The 17,084-nt window shown below is 35.6% G+C and overlaps 1 protein-coding gene across 2 annotated transcripts in view; it reads left to right on the forward strand.

Moving 5' to 3' along the window:
- Positions 1-6,426, forward strand: part of PCSK1 (proprotein convertase subtilisin/kexin type 1) — a 42,993-nt gene extending 36,567 nt beyond the window's left edge. For both annotated transcript variants that reach the window (XM_039340425.1, XM_039340426.1), the window contains 2 exons: positions 1,509-1,670; positions 2,673-6,426. In XM_039340425.1, the coding sequence (XP_039196359.1) occupies positions 1,509-1,670; positions 2,673-3,032 (522 nt within the window). In that variant the 3' untranslated portion in view covers positions 3,033-6,426. The remainder of the gene's footprint in view (positions 1-1,508; positions 1,671-2,672) is intronic.
- The last annotated feature ends 10,658 nt before the right edge of the window (positions 6,427-17,084 follow it).

Below are 17,084 nucleotides of genomic sequence, written 5' to 3' on the forward strand. Positions count from 1 at the left end.
AATACTGCCTGAGATCTTTAAGAAGGCAGAACTGCAATTGTGGATTGGTATATCAGTTAGAGTAAGACAAAATTTTGCAGCAATTACCTGGTACTTATGCTACAGGCAAAAAAGAGATTTTCTTTGAATGGTAATTCATACTGGATAGGTCTATTTGCTAGTTTTGGTCAACTAGTAAATATATTTCTTGCAGCTAATCGTTTCAGAAAAATTTAAATATTATGTTGAGAAATTAATCACAGAGTCAAAATGTTTTCCTCATGGTGTTAGCTTTGTTTCTTTATTGAAAATGTGTTTAACTCAAATTTGATTTAAAATGTTAGAAATGATTATTTTAAAAGTGATCCCAATGAATGAGTTGAAAACAAACATTCAGCAGTGAAAAATATCTAGTTAGTTGATCACTGGTGGGTGGGAGTATTTGTATTAGCGGTTATATAGAATAAGAGAATTATCAATATGGACAATTTATTTATTCGCGTATTTAAAAACAGAATACCTGATGACTTAAAAGGTTAAAGAGTAGAGCATTTCAATGCAAACTGGCAAATAGAGAAAGCAGTATTTCTGAATTCATGGCATCTTGCTTCTCTAGAAAGCAACTGTTGCGCCAATTAGCCTTAACTTTAATCACTGCTACCAATGGGATTTTTACTAAGATTTACTGCTGATAATGAATAGAATTTATTCTTAGGATTTTATAACAGTTTTTAAGTGAACTGGTACTTTTGGGGCCTATTTAAGACACATAATGACTATGACTTTTATTTTTTAAAATCACATTTGTCTCCTGAAATGCCAAGTGGGAAAATTGTGAACTTCAAATAGAGAATTGCATAACAATTAAAATACTTTAGGAATGTTATTCAGTGGCTCATCACCTATAACTCAATTTAGGTGGAAATGATTGGGGATGCTTCCAGGATAGAAATGTGGTGATGTATCCATTTCATTCTGCTCAATATTTTTTTAAAAAAAAACTTAACCTATGGTCAGCTCATTTATGCATAAATCATTATATGCATAGTTATGGTTCTCAAAATGTACATTTTATCCAGTCTTTAATACGTTATCTGAACATAATCCAGTTTTGTACATACTTTGTTGAATAGTTATATAGTTACTTCTATTAAATGTACAGAGATCAAACATAAATATTTTATTTAAAAGAATAACAACCATTTTTAATAAAGGGAGTGGGAATCTTATTAACGTTTTACTATCCCATGCACTTTCTAAATATATATGTAAATCAGAACACATTAATGTCTACAAAAATACTATATTTCCAAATGTACACTAGAGCTTACAGCTCAAAAATTGATACACAAGAATGCATATATTTATATTGGAGTGATGAATGTAAAGTAGTCAATATATGAGTATTGAGTATATAAATATCATCAGATTTAAATAGTTTTAAATTTAAAAAGTTTTTGTAATATGCTCGTATTTTTATCTTTTCAACCAATAGACTATAAAAGATTGACAATTACTCTTTTCCTCAGTCTAAAAGAATGCAAAATGAAGGCAGAATTGTAAACTGGAAATTGATTCTGCATGGCACTTCCACACGACCTGAACATATGAAGCAACCTCGCATCTATACATCATACAACACTGTCCAAAATGACAGGAGAGGGGTGGAAAAGATGATAGACTCCATGGAGGTACCCTTCTAAATCTATTCCAATCTATGATTTCTTTATAAAATGTGAAATAAGTGAGAATGGTTTTTATTCTAAATTAGCATGCTCTAAATCAACGTAGTTTTTCCTTCTCGGGTGGTTTGGTATTTTCCAACATTACATGTGATCGTGACTACTTGATTAGATGGATTTTAAAGACAAATTTATGAAAGACTAGCATAAAAACTATAGCAAGTTGTTGTAGTTCAAGAAATTCCTGGTGTGGTGCCAATATGCTATGCAAAAGCACTAGTTGCAAAAAAATTGGAGAAGCAACACTAGAAAATTTGTTATTACCTTAGTCCTCTGCTTATTAGCTCTTTGTCTAGTCAATAGTTAGTAATGCATATGGTTCAAAAAAACTCCTTATGTTCTAGTTCGTGTAGGATTCATACATAAACTTCCTGAATATGCTGATTCCCCAAGCCATTGCAAAATTTCTCCACAGGTCTCTAGAGCAGTGGTTCTCAACCTTTTTAATGCCGCGACCCCCAACCGGTCGTAAGTCAAGGACTACTCAACTGGTGCAGCACCGTTTGCAGAATGGGACTTTTGGCAGGCTCAGCAGGGCAGAGACAGCCTGGACAATTCCTATTGGCTTTTGAAAGCCAATAGAATTAGACTCTATTCAAAAGAGTCTATTCTATTGACTTTCAAAAGCCAATAGAATAAAAGGGAGTAGCACAGCTAAGGAAAAGGGGGGAAAAATGGCGGACTGCATTGTTTGGCGACCCCCATGAAATCGTCGTTCGACCCCAAATGGAGTCCTGACCCACAGGTTGAGAACCACTGCTCTAGAGCATCTTAAGTGTGCTGAATCTCAAACATGTATAACTAGCTACACATGTTTAGCACCACACAAAGAATTCTGTAATGTTGTTCTCAGAATTTCCAGCTCAAACAGCTTTTGCAGGAAACTTGTGACCTACTTTTGATAACAATCAATAGCTCCTGACATTTGGTACCCTCATATCTATTTTTCAGGACCATACGACCCAAGAAAACCTGAGTGACAAATACAAAGTTAGAGGAATCACTAGCAGCAAACAGCAAAACCAAGATGTGGTTTCCTCTGATGCAATGCTCCGTCTACTTCAAAATGCATTCCATAGTCAGTTGGTTGGGAATCATTTACCAAAGAAGATGCTAAATGAAAATACGGATATTCCATATGAACATTTCTATCAAGCTCTTGAGAAACTAAACCAAGGCCCCGAGCTGAGACACTCAGAGGAGTCTCTATATAGTGACTATGTTGACCATTTTTACAATTCAAAATCATATAAGCACAGGGATGACAGACTACTACAAGCTTTGATTGATATTCTAAATGAGGAAAATTAAAAACAGTCCTTGGCAGAAAACTAGATTGGAAATATTCACATCTCCAGTGCACTCCTAATTTCGAGTAATTGGCATCTTTCCATGAGTACAATTGGTATTATTCTATATTTATCAATTGCCTCAAGAATAAGCAAAACAAAAAGTTGGATAGATATGAAATGGCAACCAATTTATTCAAAGCAATCTATAATCTTTTCAGATAGGCAGCCTCCTTCAGGAATGAGTAAAACCAGTTTCTCAAGGAAGTAGCACAATGTCACTGCAACAGTTGTGTTTATTACCCTTTCTATACAAACTATAAATATTTTAGATTTTATTACTGCTCACCTATCTCAAAATGTAACATTGTTTGGATATACTAGGAGACTTGTCTGTCTTTCTAATATGGTCCCTGGGCACAAAATAGCATAGTGCATTGCCCCTCTCCTTAGTGGCTCTCATCTCAGTTTTGAAACTAGAAAACCACACCCATGCTTTAGGTATATCATATATTTAAAGATAGATCAGATGAGATTGAAAGGGGCCCAAGTTAAATGTGCAATCAATAGTATTTCAGGTAGAAGAAAACTTGGAAAATATATATCTTCCCACTGATTTAGAGTGCACCATCCTATGCATATTTACTAGTACTAAGTAAATCCCACTGATTTCAGTGGATCTGATACTCAGAGAAATATGCATAGGATTACAGCTCTATTGAATTCATGGGGAAGACTTGCAGAAAAAATAAGGTAGTGTCCTCATAATACCCTGCCAATTTCTTTCAGTCCAAATATTGAAATGTAATTTACCTTATATCCAGTTTTTAGTTTCTTTTCCCTCACAGCTTCCTTTTTAAAAACATATTTTCCCCCTTTGGTAAATCTCAACACATTTTCAACAAAAGGACAGCTCTTCACTGTGTTCCTTTCATCAGGGAAACTCCTTATTACATCAGCCAAGTCAGGCACAGATTTTGGGAAAATCAAAAGTGTCTGTCCTGTTTATTTCAGAGGATAAGTCAAGAAGAGTTTGCTAGCAAAAACAGTCTGTGGCAATTGGAATTGAGTCCTAATGGAAAAGCATTAGATTTTCTCCTTCACTTGTATGAATGAATATCAGCGCTGTTAGGCTCTCAGATTCACACATTTCAAGCGATAGAGTTCTCAGAAAAGAGAGATTTTTTTAAAAAACAAAAGAAAGAAATTCTAAATATAAATATGAAAACACTAAATATTATTATTGGTACTGTATTTTTCAGCATTGATGACACTTTTCACCCAACTGAGAGACTGCTATCAGTTCAAAACTGACATGAGAAGCCAATAACCAAAGGGCAGAGAGGCTTTTTAAAATAATAAAATAAAATGGTTTAATTGTTACATTAGACATGGCAGCATTTACAGAGAATAAGTATTAGGCTGAAGCCTGTCAGAGACTGAAATAGATAAAAATATGGAAATGAAGCAAATGAAGCAAAAATAGGCATAAAAGGCTGCAAAATCAGAAGGAAAAAAAGAAGGGGTGTAAAGCAGATTACAGATTTCAAGCTATACTTGAAAAATCACTTCCTCATTTAACTATAGGTATGAGAAAAATCATCAATAAGATTCAAAATAACATATAAATCATGCAGGTTTTAACCCCCCAGAGTACATGCCTTTAGTACATGAAGTCAAGTTATTGAAATCAAAACAATCATATTACCAAAATGCTTTATTTTTGCCTCAGAATTACATTTGGGGCCACAAACATTAGACTAGGCACATAGGTTACCACCATGCCTTAGATTAATCAAGCCTCCTTGAATTTTAGCAAGTTGATATTACTGGTTCTGGTGGCTGCAAAAGTGGGCTGGGGAATTCATGCAGTCCATAGTTAGCCAATATATGGCTTAAGATCTCAGAGCAAAAGATTATCTCATTTGGGGAAAAAGCTTATTCTCCATTTATTTTACTAGTCGTGTGCTTCCACCTACAAAAATGGAGCAACAGGGATATCATCTCTCCATCAATTGCATGGGAAGACACCAGTATCCATTCTGATCATGGTTTATGTGGTCCAGCATGATCAGCATGGAAAGGACAGCAGCCACGAGCAGCATGAAATCAGACACACTTCTTAGCTGCAGCTACTGATTCCTTTCAGGGAAGGCAAAAATCTTATTTTTTTTAATATTTTGATATTTTGGGAAGAGGTTTTTATGATGATAGTTTTGATGCTACAATCCTGATAAATTATATTAAAGGAACAGAATTATAATAAAAGAATTATAATTATCCCTTTTCCCCTTAATTTAAATATGGTATTATTTTTATGCTGAATAAATTTCATTAATATTTTTTACCATTATTCTGTATTTACAATAAGAGCAGTAGAAAGTTCAGAGAGAGAATCATCTAAAATAGAAAGCACTAATAGATTTCAAGATTTGCACATTATTACAAGGCTATCACAAGGAAGAGGATGTGGTTTTATTCTCCACAATGACAAAGGGTAGGAAGCAATGGATGGACGTTTTTTTATAGAGAAAGACATTTAAAATTTAAATAAATTTATTTAATTTAAATTTAAATAAATTTAAAATTAGGAGGAATGTCCTGACTGTGAGAATAGTTAAGTTGCCTCTGATCCTGGAAGTGTTCAAACAAGGTCAAACAATCATTTGTCTGGTATTATTTAAGATTTCCTGCCTTAAGCAGAGGTTGGACTAGAAAATTCGCAAGGAACTTTCCAGCCTATGATTTTATGAGAAATACACAACAAATTATAGGGCATTTCCTTTACTAAATAGTCAAAAAAAGGCACATATATTGCACATATCACTTTGGCTGGATTCATATATCTCTTTAATATATCTTTTGTTTGGTTTCAGCTATGTGGTTCCAAATATTGCTAAAATGCTTAATGTGATATGTGGATTCAAGTCTTGACTGGATTTCTAACTTAATGGTTATTGACTCATTTCTAACTTAACCTGTGAAGTTTACAAATTTCTGTCCAGAGGGAACAGCACTAGCATTATTATAGTGTAAATTGCCATTCAATATCAGCAGTTATTAGTATAGTATAAGATTGTCATGCTCCTTTATAGACAAGAATTATACTTTATTCTTTGATTAAGTAAGTATCCATATTGTAGCCAAAATTAAATGAAATCTAAATTAATCTTGTGCAAATTCTGATAATGTGAATGTTTCCAACCTAGACTTACCCCCAGAATGCTAAATTATTTTGGTTAAGTCTTTTCTTGGTGCCAGTATGTATTTGTGACAATGTAAAATGTAAAATGAAAGACAAAAATGTTTTATGTCAAAGAAAATGAACATTATATTTTCTTTACAGGTATTTATAAAGTATTAAAGCTTTTATCAGACATAATTTAAGAAGAATAAATTATGAAAAACTTTAAAAATAAATAACAAACAATTTTTTATTTGAGAAAAAAACCGTTTTGTCCAATAAAGATTTTTGGATGGCATGTTGTAATTACAACAGCCACATGTATGTGATGTAATGTTAAAATTTACATTTGTCTAATCGTACATTATACATAATACAACATAATGTGTTAGCAGAGCCCAGCCTGTGTGGTCTTACCATTTGTAAAGCAACACAACACCATACCAATTCCCAAGACAAATTAGATGAAAGATATTAGGAACATTAGTCTAATTGCTGAAGAAAGATATGGAGAGCTAAACAGAATGCAGAAGCTATTATAATAGAGACAGCATTTATAGCAACTTTGATGGCTGTTTTCAGTACATGAATTTGCTGATAACAAGGTAGGCCACCTTCTCTCTACTATAATGCAAGAATCCAACAGTTGGAACATTTATATGGGGGGGGGATGTGATTTGTTAATGCAGTGCTTAGAGTCAACCTTTCCCAACTGGACTCTCTTCAGAGCTGTTCATAATAAATGTCTAGAATTTCTTAGGAAACTTGAAGGTAGTTTCTTCCTGCTACATTTTTAGATTAATTCACCTTCATCATAGTGAAAAAAATCACGTTGTCCAATACTTACAAGCTAAAGAAGACTTATTAAAGTACAATAACCTTATTTTCTTCAGCATCAGAGGCACATTTAGAACAACTGCTTTTGGAGGAGCATACTGTATTAATGAACAGAATCAGGAGAGCGAAAAATTTGTTTTGTATTACAATACTTAGAGAGGTGAGATAATTAATGTTTATTTTTCTTATAAATAAAAAAAAGAATATGCCAGCTATTGTTACAAGAATCAGCTTCCAAATTTTGTGATATATTTGTTGAATTCCTAGGCCACCCAGCTCCAAAGTGACTCTGAATGGTTTCACAAGTTAAAAGAAATAACATTATATAAAAAACAAACTAGGTCCAAAGGACAACATACTCTCAAAGGGGAACAGACCAACATACCAATTTAAGGCCTGGGGTAGTGGGGGAGCTTTTTAAAGGCCACCTAAAGGCAAATGAGGTGAGAACTATAATGTAATGCTGTTACATAAAAAGCCTACTTCTTCAGTCATATTAAATGGTATTGCTTAATCAGCAGGATCAGAAGAAGGTCAGCAGAGTGTGAAACTATGAAACAGGTAGTCCTTTAATTAGCCAAGCCCAATGCTATTTATAGGTAATAGCCATCACCTTGAATTGTACCGAGATACCAACTGGTAAGTTCATTTAGCAAGGTTATTACATAGTGCACCTTACCCTTTGCTCTCGTGCTGCTGCATTCTAGACTAGCTGTGATTACTGAGTGGTCTACAAGGAAAGCCCAGGTGAAGCATCTATGAGCAACTGTAAAGTGATCAGAACACGGGTTATGGTATGGATGGCCTCTTGATTCAGGAACAAGTATGAATGAAGTTGAACCTTTGCAAAGACCTTCCTGGTCATAACTGCCACCTACTCAAATAGCAGAATAATAAAATAACAGATTTGGAAGGCCCATTAGAGGTCTTCTAATCCAACCCCTTGTTCAAGCAGGAACCCCTATACCATTTCAGACAAATGGTTGTCCAATCTCCTCTTAATAACCTCTAGTGGAAGACCCACAACTTCTGGAGGGAAGTGGTTCCACTGATTAATTGTTCTAACTGTCAGGAAATTTCTCCCTAATTCTAGGTTGCTTCTCTCCTTCATTAGTTTTCACCTGTTGCTTCTTGTTCTGCCTTCAGGTACCTGGGAGAATAGCTTGACTCCCTCTTCTTTGTGGCAGCCCCTTAGATATTGGAACACTGCTATCATGTTACCCCTTAACCTTCTTTTCATTAAACTAGACATACCCAATTCCTGCAATCATTCCTCATACCGTATGTATGTATGAGGAATGTCCTTAGAGTCCAGGACAAATTCTCCAGATTATGTACCTATCCTGAATGAGCATATGCAACCACATTCAGAGCAAACATGTAATATCTCCAACACTGGAAGAACCAAATACCTATACCACTTGATCTTGCTGCACTTAGCCTGACCTTATTCCTCCCCATCCAGATCTCATTAGCCTCTAGGCCAGTGGTTCTCAACCTGTGGGTCAGGACCCCATTTGGGGTCGAACGACCATTTCACGGGGGTCGTCAAACAACGCAGTCTGCCATTTTTTCCCCTTTTCCTTAGCTGTGCTACTCCCTTTTATTCTATTGGCTTTTGAAAGCCAATAGAATAGACTCTCTTGAATAGAGTCTAATTCTATTGGCTTTCAAAGCCAATAGGAATTGTCCAGGCTGTCTCTGCCCTGCTGAGCCCTCCAAAAGTCCCATTCTAAAAATGGTGCTGCACCAGTTGAGTAGTCCTCGACTTACGACTGCTTGAGTAGTCCTCAACTTACGACCGGTTGGGGGGTCGCAGCATTAAAAAGGTTGAGAACCACTGCTCTAGGCACAAGGACGAGACCCCAATCCTTTGTTTGACTAGTCAGGGGTCAAGATGTACAACTAAGTAACATCAACACACTGATGACACCTGACTCCAAACTGCCAGATGACCTCCCCCAATAATCTCAGGCACCTGTTTAACATTGAGTGACTTCATCGAGTCCTCACATAGCTGCCCAATAGATGGTCCTAAGGCTCATCCCTGTCCAATAGAGAGTGATCACTCAAAAAAGGGCCATGTTTGATTAGTGATTGTGGTAAAACTGGAGAAATAATGTTTTACCATGATGCAGTCCCTAATGTCAGGTATTACATGTGCTTATCACCATGACGCAGTCCCTAATGTCAGGTATTACATGTGCTCTAGGCATCTTTTCTGACATTTCCTCAGAAAGGCAAATACACCTTTATATACCCCAATATACACACCAAATTGATGGAGGGTGAGAGAGAGAAGTGATCCCATCTAAAGACCTCACGATACAAAAGTCTGACATTTTGATGTGACATTCTAATCAGGTGGATGAGAGAGAAAAAGGAGGAACAAGGGGAATTTTGGAGAATATACCTACAAGCTTCTGAGTTGTCCCTATCAGCGTCTGAAATAGCTATATTTCAGACAATTTCCAGTATGACCTTTACTTATTGAAAGAATTATGAGAGATGCTAAGTTCAACAGAGATTCAAGGATAAGGGAACAGAAAAAGGGAAAAAGATATGGGAAGAGGGAAATTAAGTAAAGACAGTTATTCTGAAATGGTAAGTTATTTGCAGTTGGGCCTGTTTCCTCATTTGGAGACAGCCAGGCACAGAAGACAGAACTTATCTTTACTTAAGATGTTAGAAAGAGAAGATTACGTGGAAAATTGTTTTAATATTGATATTCTTTAACTATTTCTTTAACTTGGAATATACAGCTGGTAAAGAAGCATGCTCCCCCCCCAATTCCAGTCTGATTAATTTTGGTAGTCAGGTATAAATGGATTTGCTTTCACATTATTTTTAATGTTTTTTTAAATAATGCTTGCTTTCAATAAAATGCTCTGAATGTTAAATAAGCAGTAATGCTGGCTCCTGCAGCCTGATAAGAAAATGCACTTAGAACAAATAGTTGCAAGTTTATTAATGAGGTCTGTGGAATAAAGCAATAAAAACTCAACTCTAATAAAGTCTATGCCATATGCCAGTCCCATTAAAAGTGGTGAACCAGTGTAACATCCTTTCATTTGGAGACCAGGCTATCTATATCCCATGACCTAGCAAATGTTCTGGTTGATAAGAAAGGAATGTTCCATAATCTATAATTCAAATGGCAAATCAAATAGCAAGTGGCTCAGTGATAAAGATTAAAAAAACAGATGTTAGATAATAGCTGGAAATGTTAGGGATATTGAACCTATCCCTGTCTGGCAACAACACCTTTGTATTGGTTCTTCATCTTGGGATAAGCACTATTTTCATTTGTACTCTTGGTTTAGACTGAGTGTCTTTCAGGTCAGACTTCTAAGAATGAATCTTCTCAGCAATTTTCTCCATGGCTATTTTCTCACCCAAATTTGGACCCATGTTTCACACTGACCAGGGTTGCTTTGCCACTAGAATTCATAATTGCCTATGAGAAATTAGTCCAGAATAAGTTCTCTACATGCATGTCCTTTAATTATGGTGTACCTTCTTCTTAAAGTAAGAAATGCTACAAGGAGAAAAGAAAGAAAGAAATGCTGGAAAAAAGAAACAAAGATCAAAACCATGGTTTCCATTGGACTTTTCCACATAAGTATTGGGTTCACCAGAACAGTTAAGCCTAATGTGGCTCATCTGTAAGTTAATGAGTTGTGTCAAACCAGACAATTATAATTTATCCAGTAAATTATATTAAGTAAATCAAGGCTTTGTTTGTTAACACAGCCAAAATACATTACAAATTGGAGACAGGATTTTTAATATTCTCCTTCCTTGCCTCCTCAGTCAAATTCTTCATGGTTCAAAAGTTCAAAAGCAGAAAAATCATGCCCAATTTTGTAACAAATCTGAGCATCATTTCAGGTCCATGGAGTCACCCCAGAAATCCATGCTCAAAATATTGAGCATTGTATATCCAGAATAAGTTAACCATTTTGCCCAGAGCAGCACTGAAACTTTTCCTGCCCAGGAGCAAATGTACCTACTTCTGCAATGTGTAGAAGGGTGTGAGGTTCAGGCCCAGAGAAAGATATTTAATTACTGCATTGCAAATTGAACACAAAGAGGCTCTTATGTCTGTTCCATTTCCCTTTGCTGCCTACTATTTTCTAGTTCACCCAAGGAGTTGGTCCAGTATTCATAATTGCTTTTCACATTGCCAGTGCTTTGTCAGTGAAACTATGGAAAGAAATGAATTGTAGTAAAAGGTTACCAGCATCTTTAGCTACTAAAATTAGAAGTTGGCCCATTTTTTCCAACAAGAATATTTCTAACTCTGAAAAGCAGACTAAAAACTACCTATTAAAAGGGATTTCCTGTTCAAAAGGAGAGAAACTTCTAACACTGGAGGATCTCCTATTTTTATACAGCTTTGAAATAAAGGGATTGACCTTTCTGATTTCTAACACATGCATATTTGTGTCTAACCATAGTGCCAATCTCATTAGGCTTCTCTTTCCTAAAATCTAGGAAAACAAATTGAGGCTGCCATCTACAGTTACTAGGATCCTTAAATCATGAATTTACTTGTGGAGAACTTGCAGTTTGTACTCTCTTTTTCCACTATAAGTAGTTAACCAGTAGAAGGAGCTATTACACTATCTTTATGCAAGTTCAGGGAATACTATTACAATTACTGTATAACGAAAGAGAGATTATGTGAGTTGTGGAGCAAATAGGATATTTATGTAAAATGTTAATTCTGGCTTGGCTTCATAAAGTCTGATAAAGTCAACAGGCTATAAATGCTTTTATGGTATATAGGAGTTCTCTTAATGACCTACAAAATCTGAATGATCAGACAATAAAAAAGAGAATTTTCTTTGCTTCAATCATTTATTTATCTAGATTTTTCCAGTCCAGATATACAAGCTGTTATTGTGTGGATTACAACATGGTCCTACATGTGTACCCTTCAAGCAATTCCTTTCAGGAAAAGCAAAGTTTGCAAAGTGTAAAAAAATAGTAAGAAATAGCAAGCCAAAGTATCTGAAGACATACAATCAGGAAAGGGAAGGAAATAAGCATAAATCTGCTCTGTACCACAATTGTTCACTATAACCCACAATACTCTTCTATCTTTGTAAACCACCTTTGCTTCCATTATGTTCATAAACTGCTTTACATAGTATACAGCCTGTTATGATATTCCCATCACTTCATTTCTTTCTCTTTGAGGATTGTATCACTCCAAGCATTTCCCTTCCTTTCAAATTGGTCAATCTTATTTCATAAAGAAAGTTGTTAAGCCCTCTCATTTACACAAAAAAATCCCTTATTGATAACTGATCTATGCCCATTCATCTGTTCTAACATGAATGGTGATTACTTACTTAATAATAAGTAAGATAAAAGCTTTCTTTGAATTTATGGCTTCTTAGTGTAAAGCTAATAAGAACGATATGATAGCATGCAAAAGGTTATTATCATTTGTTGTTGTTGTTAATTGCAAAGTTGTGTCCGACCCATCGTGACCCCATGGACAACATTCCTCCAGGTCTTCCTGTCCTCTACATCTTCTGGAGTCCATTTAAGTTCACACCTACTGCTTCAGTGACTCCATCCAGCCATCTCATTCTCTGTCGTCCCCTTCTTCTATTGCCCTCAATCTTTCCCAGCATTAGGCCCTTCTCCAGTGAGTCCTTCCTTCTCATTAGGTGGCCAAAGTATTTGAGTTTCAACTTCAGGATCTAAAGAGCAGTCGGGGTTGCTCTCTTCTAGGACTGACCGGTTTGAACGCCTTGCAGTCCAAGGGACTCGCAGGAGTCTTCTCCAGCACCATAGTTCAAAGGCCTCAATTCTTTGGTGCTCATACCAATTGCTTATTATCATACCAATTGCTAAACAGTTATATCTACTTTTGAGCTGAGTACTTCAGAAAGGTGGGACATAAATCAAATAAATAGAACTTGTCATAAATGCATCTTCAGGTATATTGGAGAAGCTTCACAGAAATGAAAAGTAGACTCCATAAATGTTCCTCTAGCTTCATAAAGAATCTTCTGCTTTGTCATAAAGTAAAGAAGCTTTTGCCTGCCCCAACTGTACTCAGTGCATTGATCGGATTATAGTAGGGTACCATATAATATTATGGTATATTCACAAACATAGAGTCTGTAAATATTACAGAGAGGTGAAATGGTGGAATGTTTAAGGAAAGAGCCAGGGGAGGCCAGATGTCCTGCAAATTAATTTAGCTGCACGATTAATCATTTCAAACATATCTGCATTAAAGTGAATTGCATTTTTTAAAATTAAAATCAATTTTAAAACGAATGTAAAAGTGACTGTATTTTAAATAAATTGCACACACACACACACACACACACACACACACACACACACACACACACACACATATATATATATATATATATATATATATATATATATATATATATATATATCTTAGAATTAAATTTTTGAAATTAATTATTTGTAGAAGGAACCAAGAATAATTAAACTCTGTTAAAAATAAATTTAAAAGATGAAGGGAGGTCTCTCAAGGCACCAACTAGTCCATGGCTGTGTGCTCCTTTGGGCTTCTCACATGAGAAGCCATATTTTAATCCCTTTCCAGAAGACCAAAGGGAGAGGCTGCCTCACCTCCATATTCCACAGTGCGCAGGCAATGACAGAAAAGGACGTCTTCCTAGACCCTGCCAGAGGTTTAGAGTTTATAGTGCATAGATTTTTTGTTAATATTGTATTATATCTTTATTTCCTGTGCTGATTTTTTTAAAAAAAATTAATTGCATTTATTATAAATTATATTGTAATCTACCCAGAGAAATTTGGTTATCGTATATAGCTATATAATTGAAGTAGTGTATACCGCTGAAAATCATGTTATAAATTCAATATTTCTTTGAAAAATGGAACAAATTATTATGAAACATGATATACACTTCCGTATAGAAAGAGATACAGTGGGACATCAGTAATATAATATATTTATGTCAGTATTCACTATGACGATGAAATAAATATTCCTTAATATTCCAAAGTATTCATGTTGGAACAGCACTATTTTCTTAGGAATAATAGCTGCTATTCCAAGAGATCAATGAAATCTAAATTGTAGCTAAATTAATGATCCACTAGATGGCATCAATTCATTTCTGTGATTTCCCAAAGAAAAGTTGAAGAAATACACAAGATTCCTTTGAAATCATATCGAAAAAAGATATTTTGTTCTCAGAGTGGGGCAGGAGAAAATGCTATTATTATTTTGTAATTTGTGTCTTATTTATTGTAATATTTCAATTTCAAGGCCACTGGCCTCCACAGCAAATCTGGGTGGTTTAAAAGAAAACGTATATATATATAAAAAAAAAAAAATACAGAACATTTTTATATTATTTCTACATCCAAGACATCTCAAAACAGTAAATAGAGTTCAGTTAAATATATTTTACAAATTCAAATATAAAGCAGATATGCTTTCTGAAGCTTTAACCACATACCCATTCTTCAATCTTACAAAAGCATGAAGATTATCGGTTGCCAAATACAGCAAACAATTATATATGGATTCTGCCTTAGGACATCATGTACCTCTAGCCAAAATAAGCTGATTTAAAGGAAGTTTATTTGTTAGAGCACAAAATCACAAAGAAACACATAGGAACAGGCATGCAGGTCCTGGATATTTAAAGATCTGGTCAAGAACTGGTCAAGAACAGACCATCTGAATTGCACTCAGAAGCAAAAATGCAACTGGTGCAGCATTACCAAAATGTTCTATATACTACTGCCAAGTCCTGTTAGACGTCAGTGACTGAAGATTTTGAGGCTGTTGTAACTTCTTTATTAGCCTGAAGTCATCATTGAGAAATTAGTAGACAACCTTCATAGATATTGTGTCCTCCCATAGCATGCTGGCTTGGAATGAAAGTTCTACCTATCTGGTAGTCACTAGGTGAGGTAGTTTGGCACACATTAATCCAATGTTTACGAATGTTTGGTAGATCAGCATAGGACAGGTACAGCAGAAAGCCTGCCTAATGTGAGTCTAAGAGCAAATATTGATGTTGGAGACATAACTCTTTGATGAATGAAAGGATCAAACTCTGCCCTTTAGTTCTAGATAGTCACCTTAAAGACATATATTTAGTTAAATACTGTCTTTAATTACTGGATCATGACCCAGTAAAAGTGGAACATTTTCCCAAATGTTATGTTTCCCCAGAAGTTTCCTCTCATTCACCACCGTGAGTGCTGTCGATTCTCAGCAGGCAAGGACATATTCTTTGTACACTGTATGATTATGTAAGCATAATGGTTGTTCAGTTCTAATTTCAGTGATCTGACTCAACTCTGGCAATGTTAAAAATTGTTTCAGTGTGTCCAAAATACTACTAATAAAAAATGCTTGGGTGGTAATTTACTTTGTTACATTTTGCTTATGTCAGATATTCTGCTCTATAATGTAATTTATAATTATTTCTTATAAGCCCCAATTATTCAGACTGTAGAATCTAAGTTCAAGTTCATTTTCTGAAAATAAAACTAAAATGAAACTTAGCTTCACATATGTGAGGGGAAGCATACTTTTTTTTTGGCAGCATCTATTTAAAAGTTACTGTGAAAGTCAAACATAAGTTTCTTTCTAAATAGACAGATGTTCCTTCAAATACAGGAATATTTGCTTGCTGTTTAGTCACTGAGACTGTGCAATTGAAGCTCCTCCAGTGTGACACTCATAAAAAGGGATGGGATTTCAATCACAGTCTCAGCTATCATCTTGGTTTTCCTCACTGTTCCTGCCCCCGCTCATGATTGCCCCAGCTCCCATTTGTTATTTTATATTTTATTTTTCTTTGTGAATGCCATTTTATATTACACTAATAGCCAAACTAGACACATACTGTATAGTGAGGAGTAATTCTATCTGACAATTTTTTGGTGTGTGTATGTGTGCTTCAAGTCAGTCTTAATTCTGGCAAGATGGGTCCCTGCAGTTTTCTTGGCAGGATTTCAGAAGTGTTTTGCCATTGCCTTCTTTCCAGGGCTGAGAGAGACTGATTGGCCCAAGGTCATCTAGGAGGGACTAGAACTCATAATCATTCAGTTTCTAGGCTGGTGCCTTAACCACTACGCCAAACTGGTTCTCCAACCGATGAAGAAAGTGCACTCATGATATGTTGTAATTTCCTTTTCTTTCCACAAATCCTATTGTTGCGCTTTGGTTAAATAAATACTATACTCAACCCAAATTGTTGTTCCTTATGGGTCATTAGTCAACATCAGGCACCAAGAACAAAAAGTAAACCAAAGGTAGGATAGATAAATGATCTGAGCCATGGTAAAGCCTGCTCTGCTCTAAAAGCATACATTGAAAAAATAATAATAAATGATCATCTGGATATTTCCCATGTTTTCTCTTACATTAAAAAGGGAAAAGAAAAAAGGAAGCATAGAGTGACAATTACAGAAGCAAATCCCACACATAAATTCATTCCTGGAAGAGATTATTGTGGATTATGCCCCAAATTAATGTTTCGATGTCAAACTATCATTATTAGTGTATCATAATGCTTATTGTTATGTCCCGAGCTTTGCAAACGGGCTCGGGGCTGTTGCAGGCGGTTCCGGGCAGGTGCAAGCTGCCCGGGACCAGACAGGCTGTCGCCAGCGCCTGTGCGCATGCGCGGGTGCTGGCGCGCGAAAAGTAACACATTGACCCGGGAAAGGCCTATATAAGAGGCCGGGAGTTTTGGGCGTTGCCAAAGCATTCGATCTGTAAGCTAAATGAAGAATAAAGCAAATCTGAGAACTACAACTGCTTCTTGTGTCTTGCCATTTCGCGAGGGACACAATACTTATCATCTCAATACTTACTGCCATGTTATTTTGAATATGCTTTCATAGACCACATTCTAAGGAGGAGACTATCATACTCCTTGCTAATGAATATTAAAGGATCTGCAGATGTTACTCAGAAATTCCAAGAAAAAAATGTGGAACTACTTGTGCCCTATGAAAACATTTTTCATGATTTTTTACACATGCAAAGCTATAATC

This window comes from Crotalus tigris, unplaced genomic scaffold (assembly GCF_016545835.1).
Source record: "Crotalus tigris isolate CLP2741 ecotype Arizona unplaced genomic scaffold, ASM1654583v1 scf7180000017744.3724543626:3957646, whole genome shotgun sequence".
In the NCBI taxonomy this organism is placed as follows: Eukaryota; Metazoa; Chordata; class Lepidosauria; order Squamata; family Viperidae; genus Crotalus; species Crotalus tigris.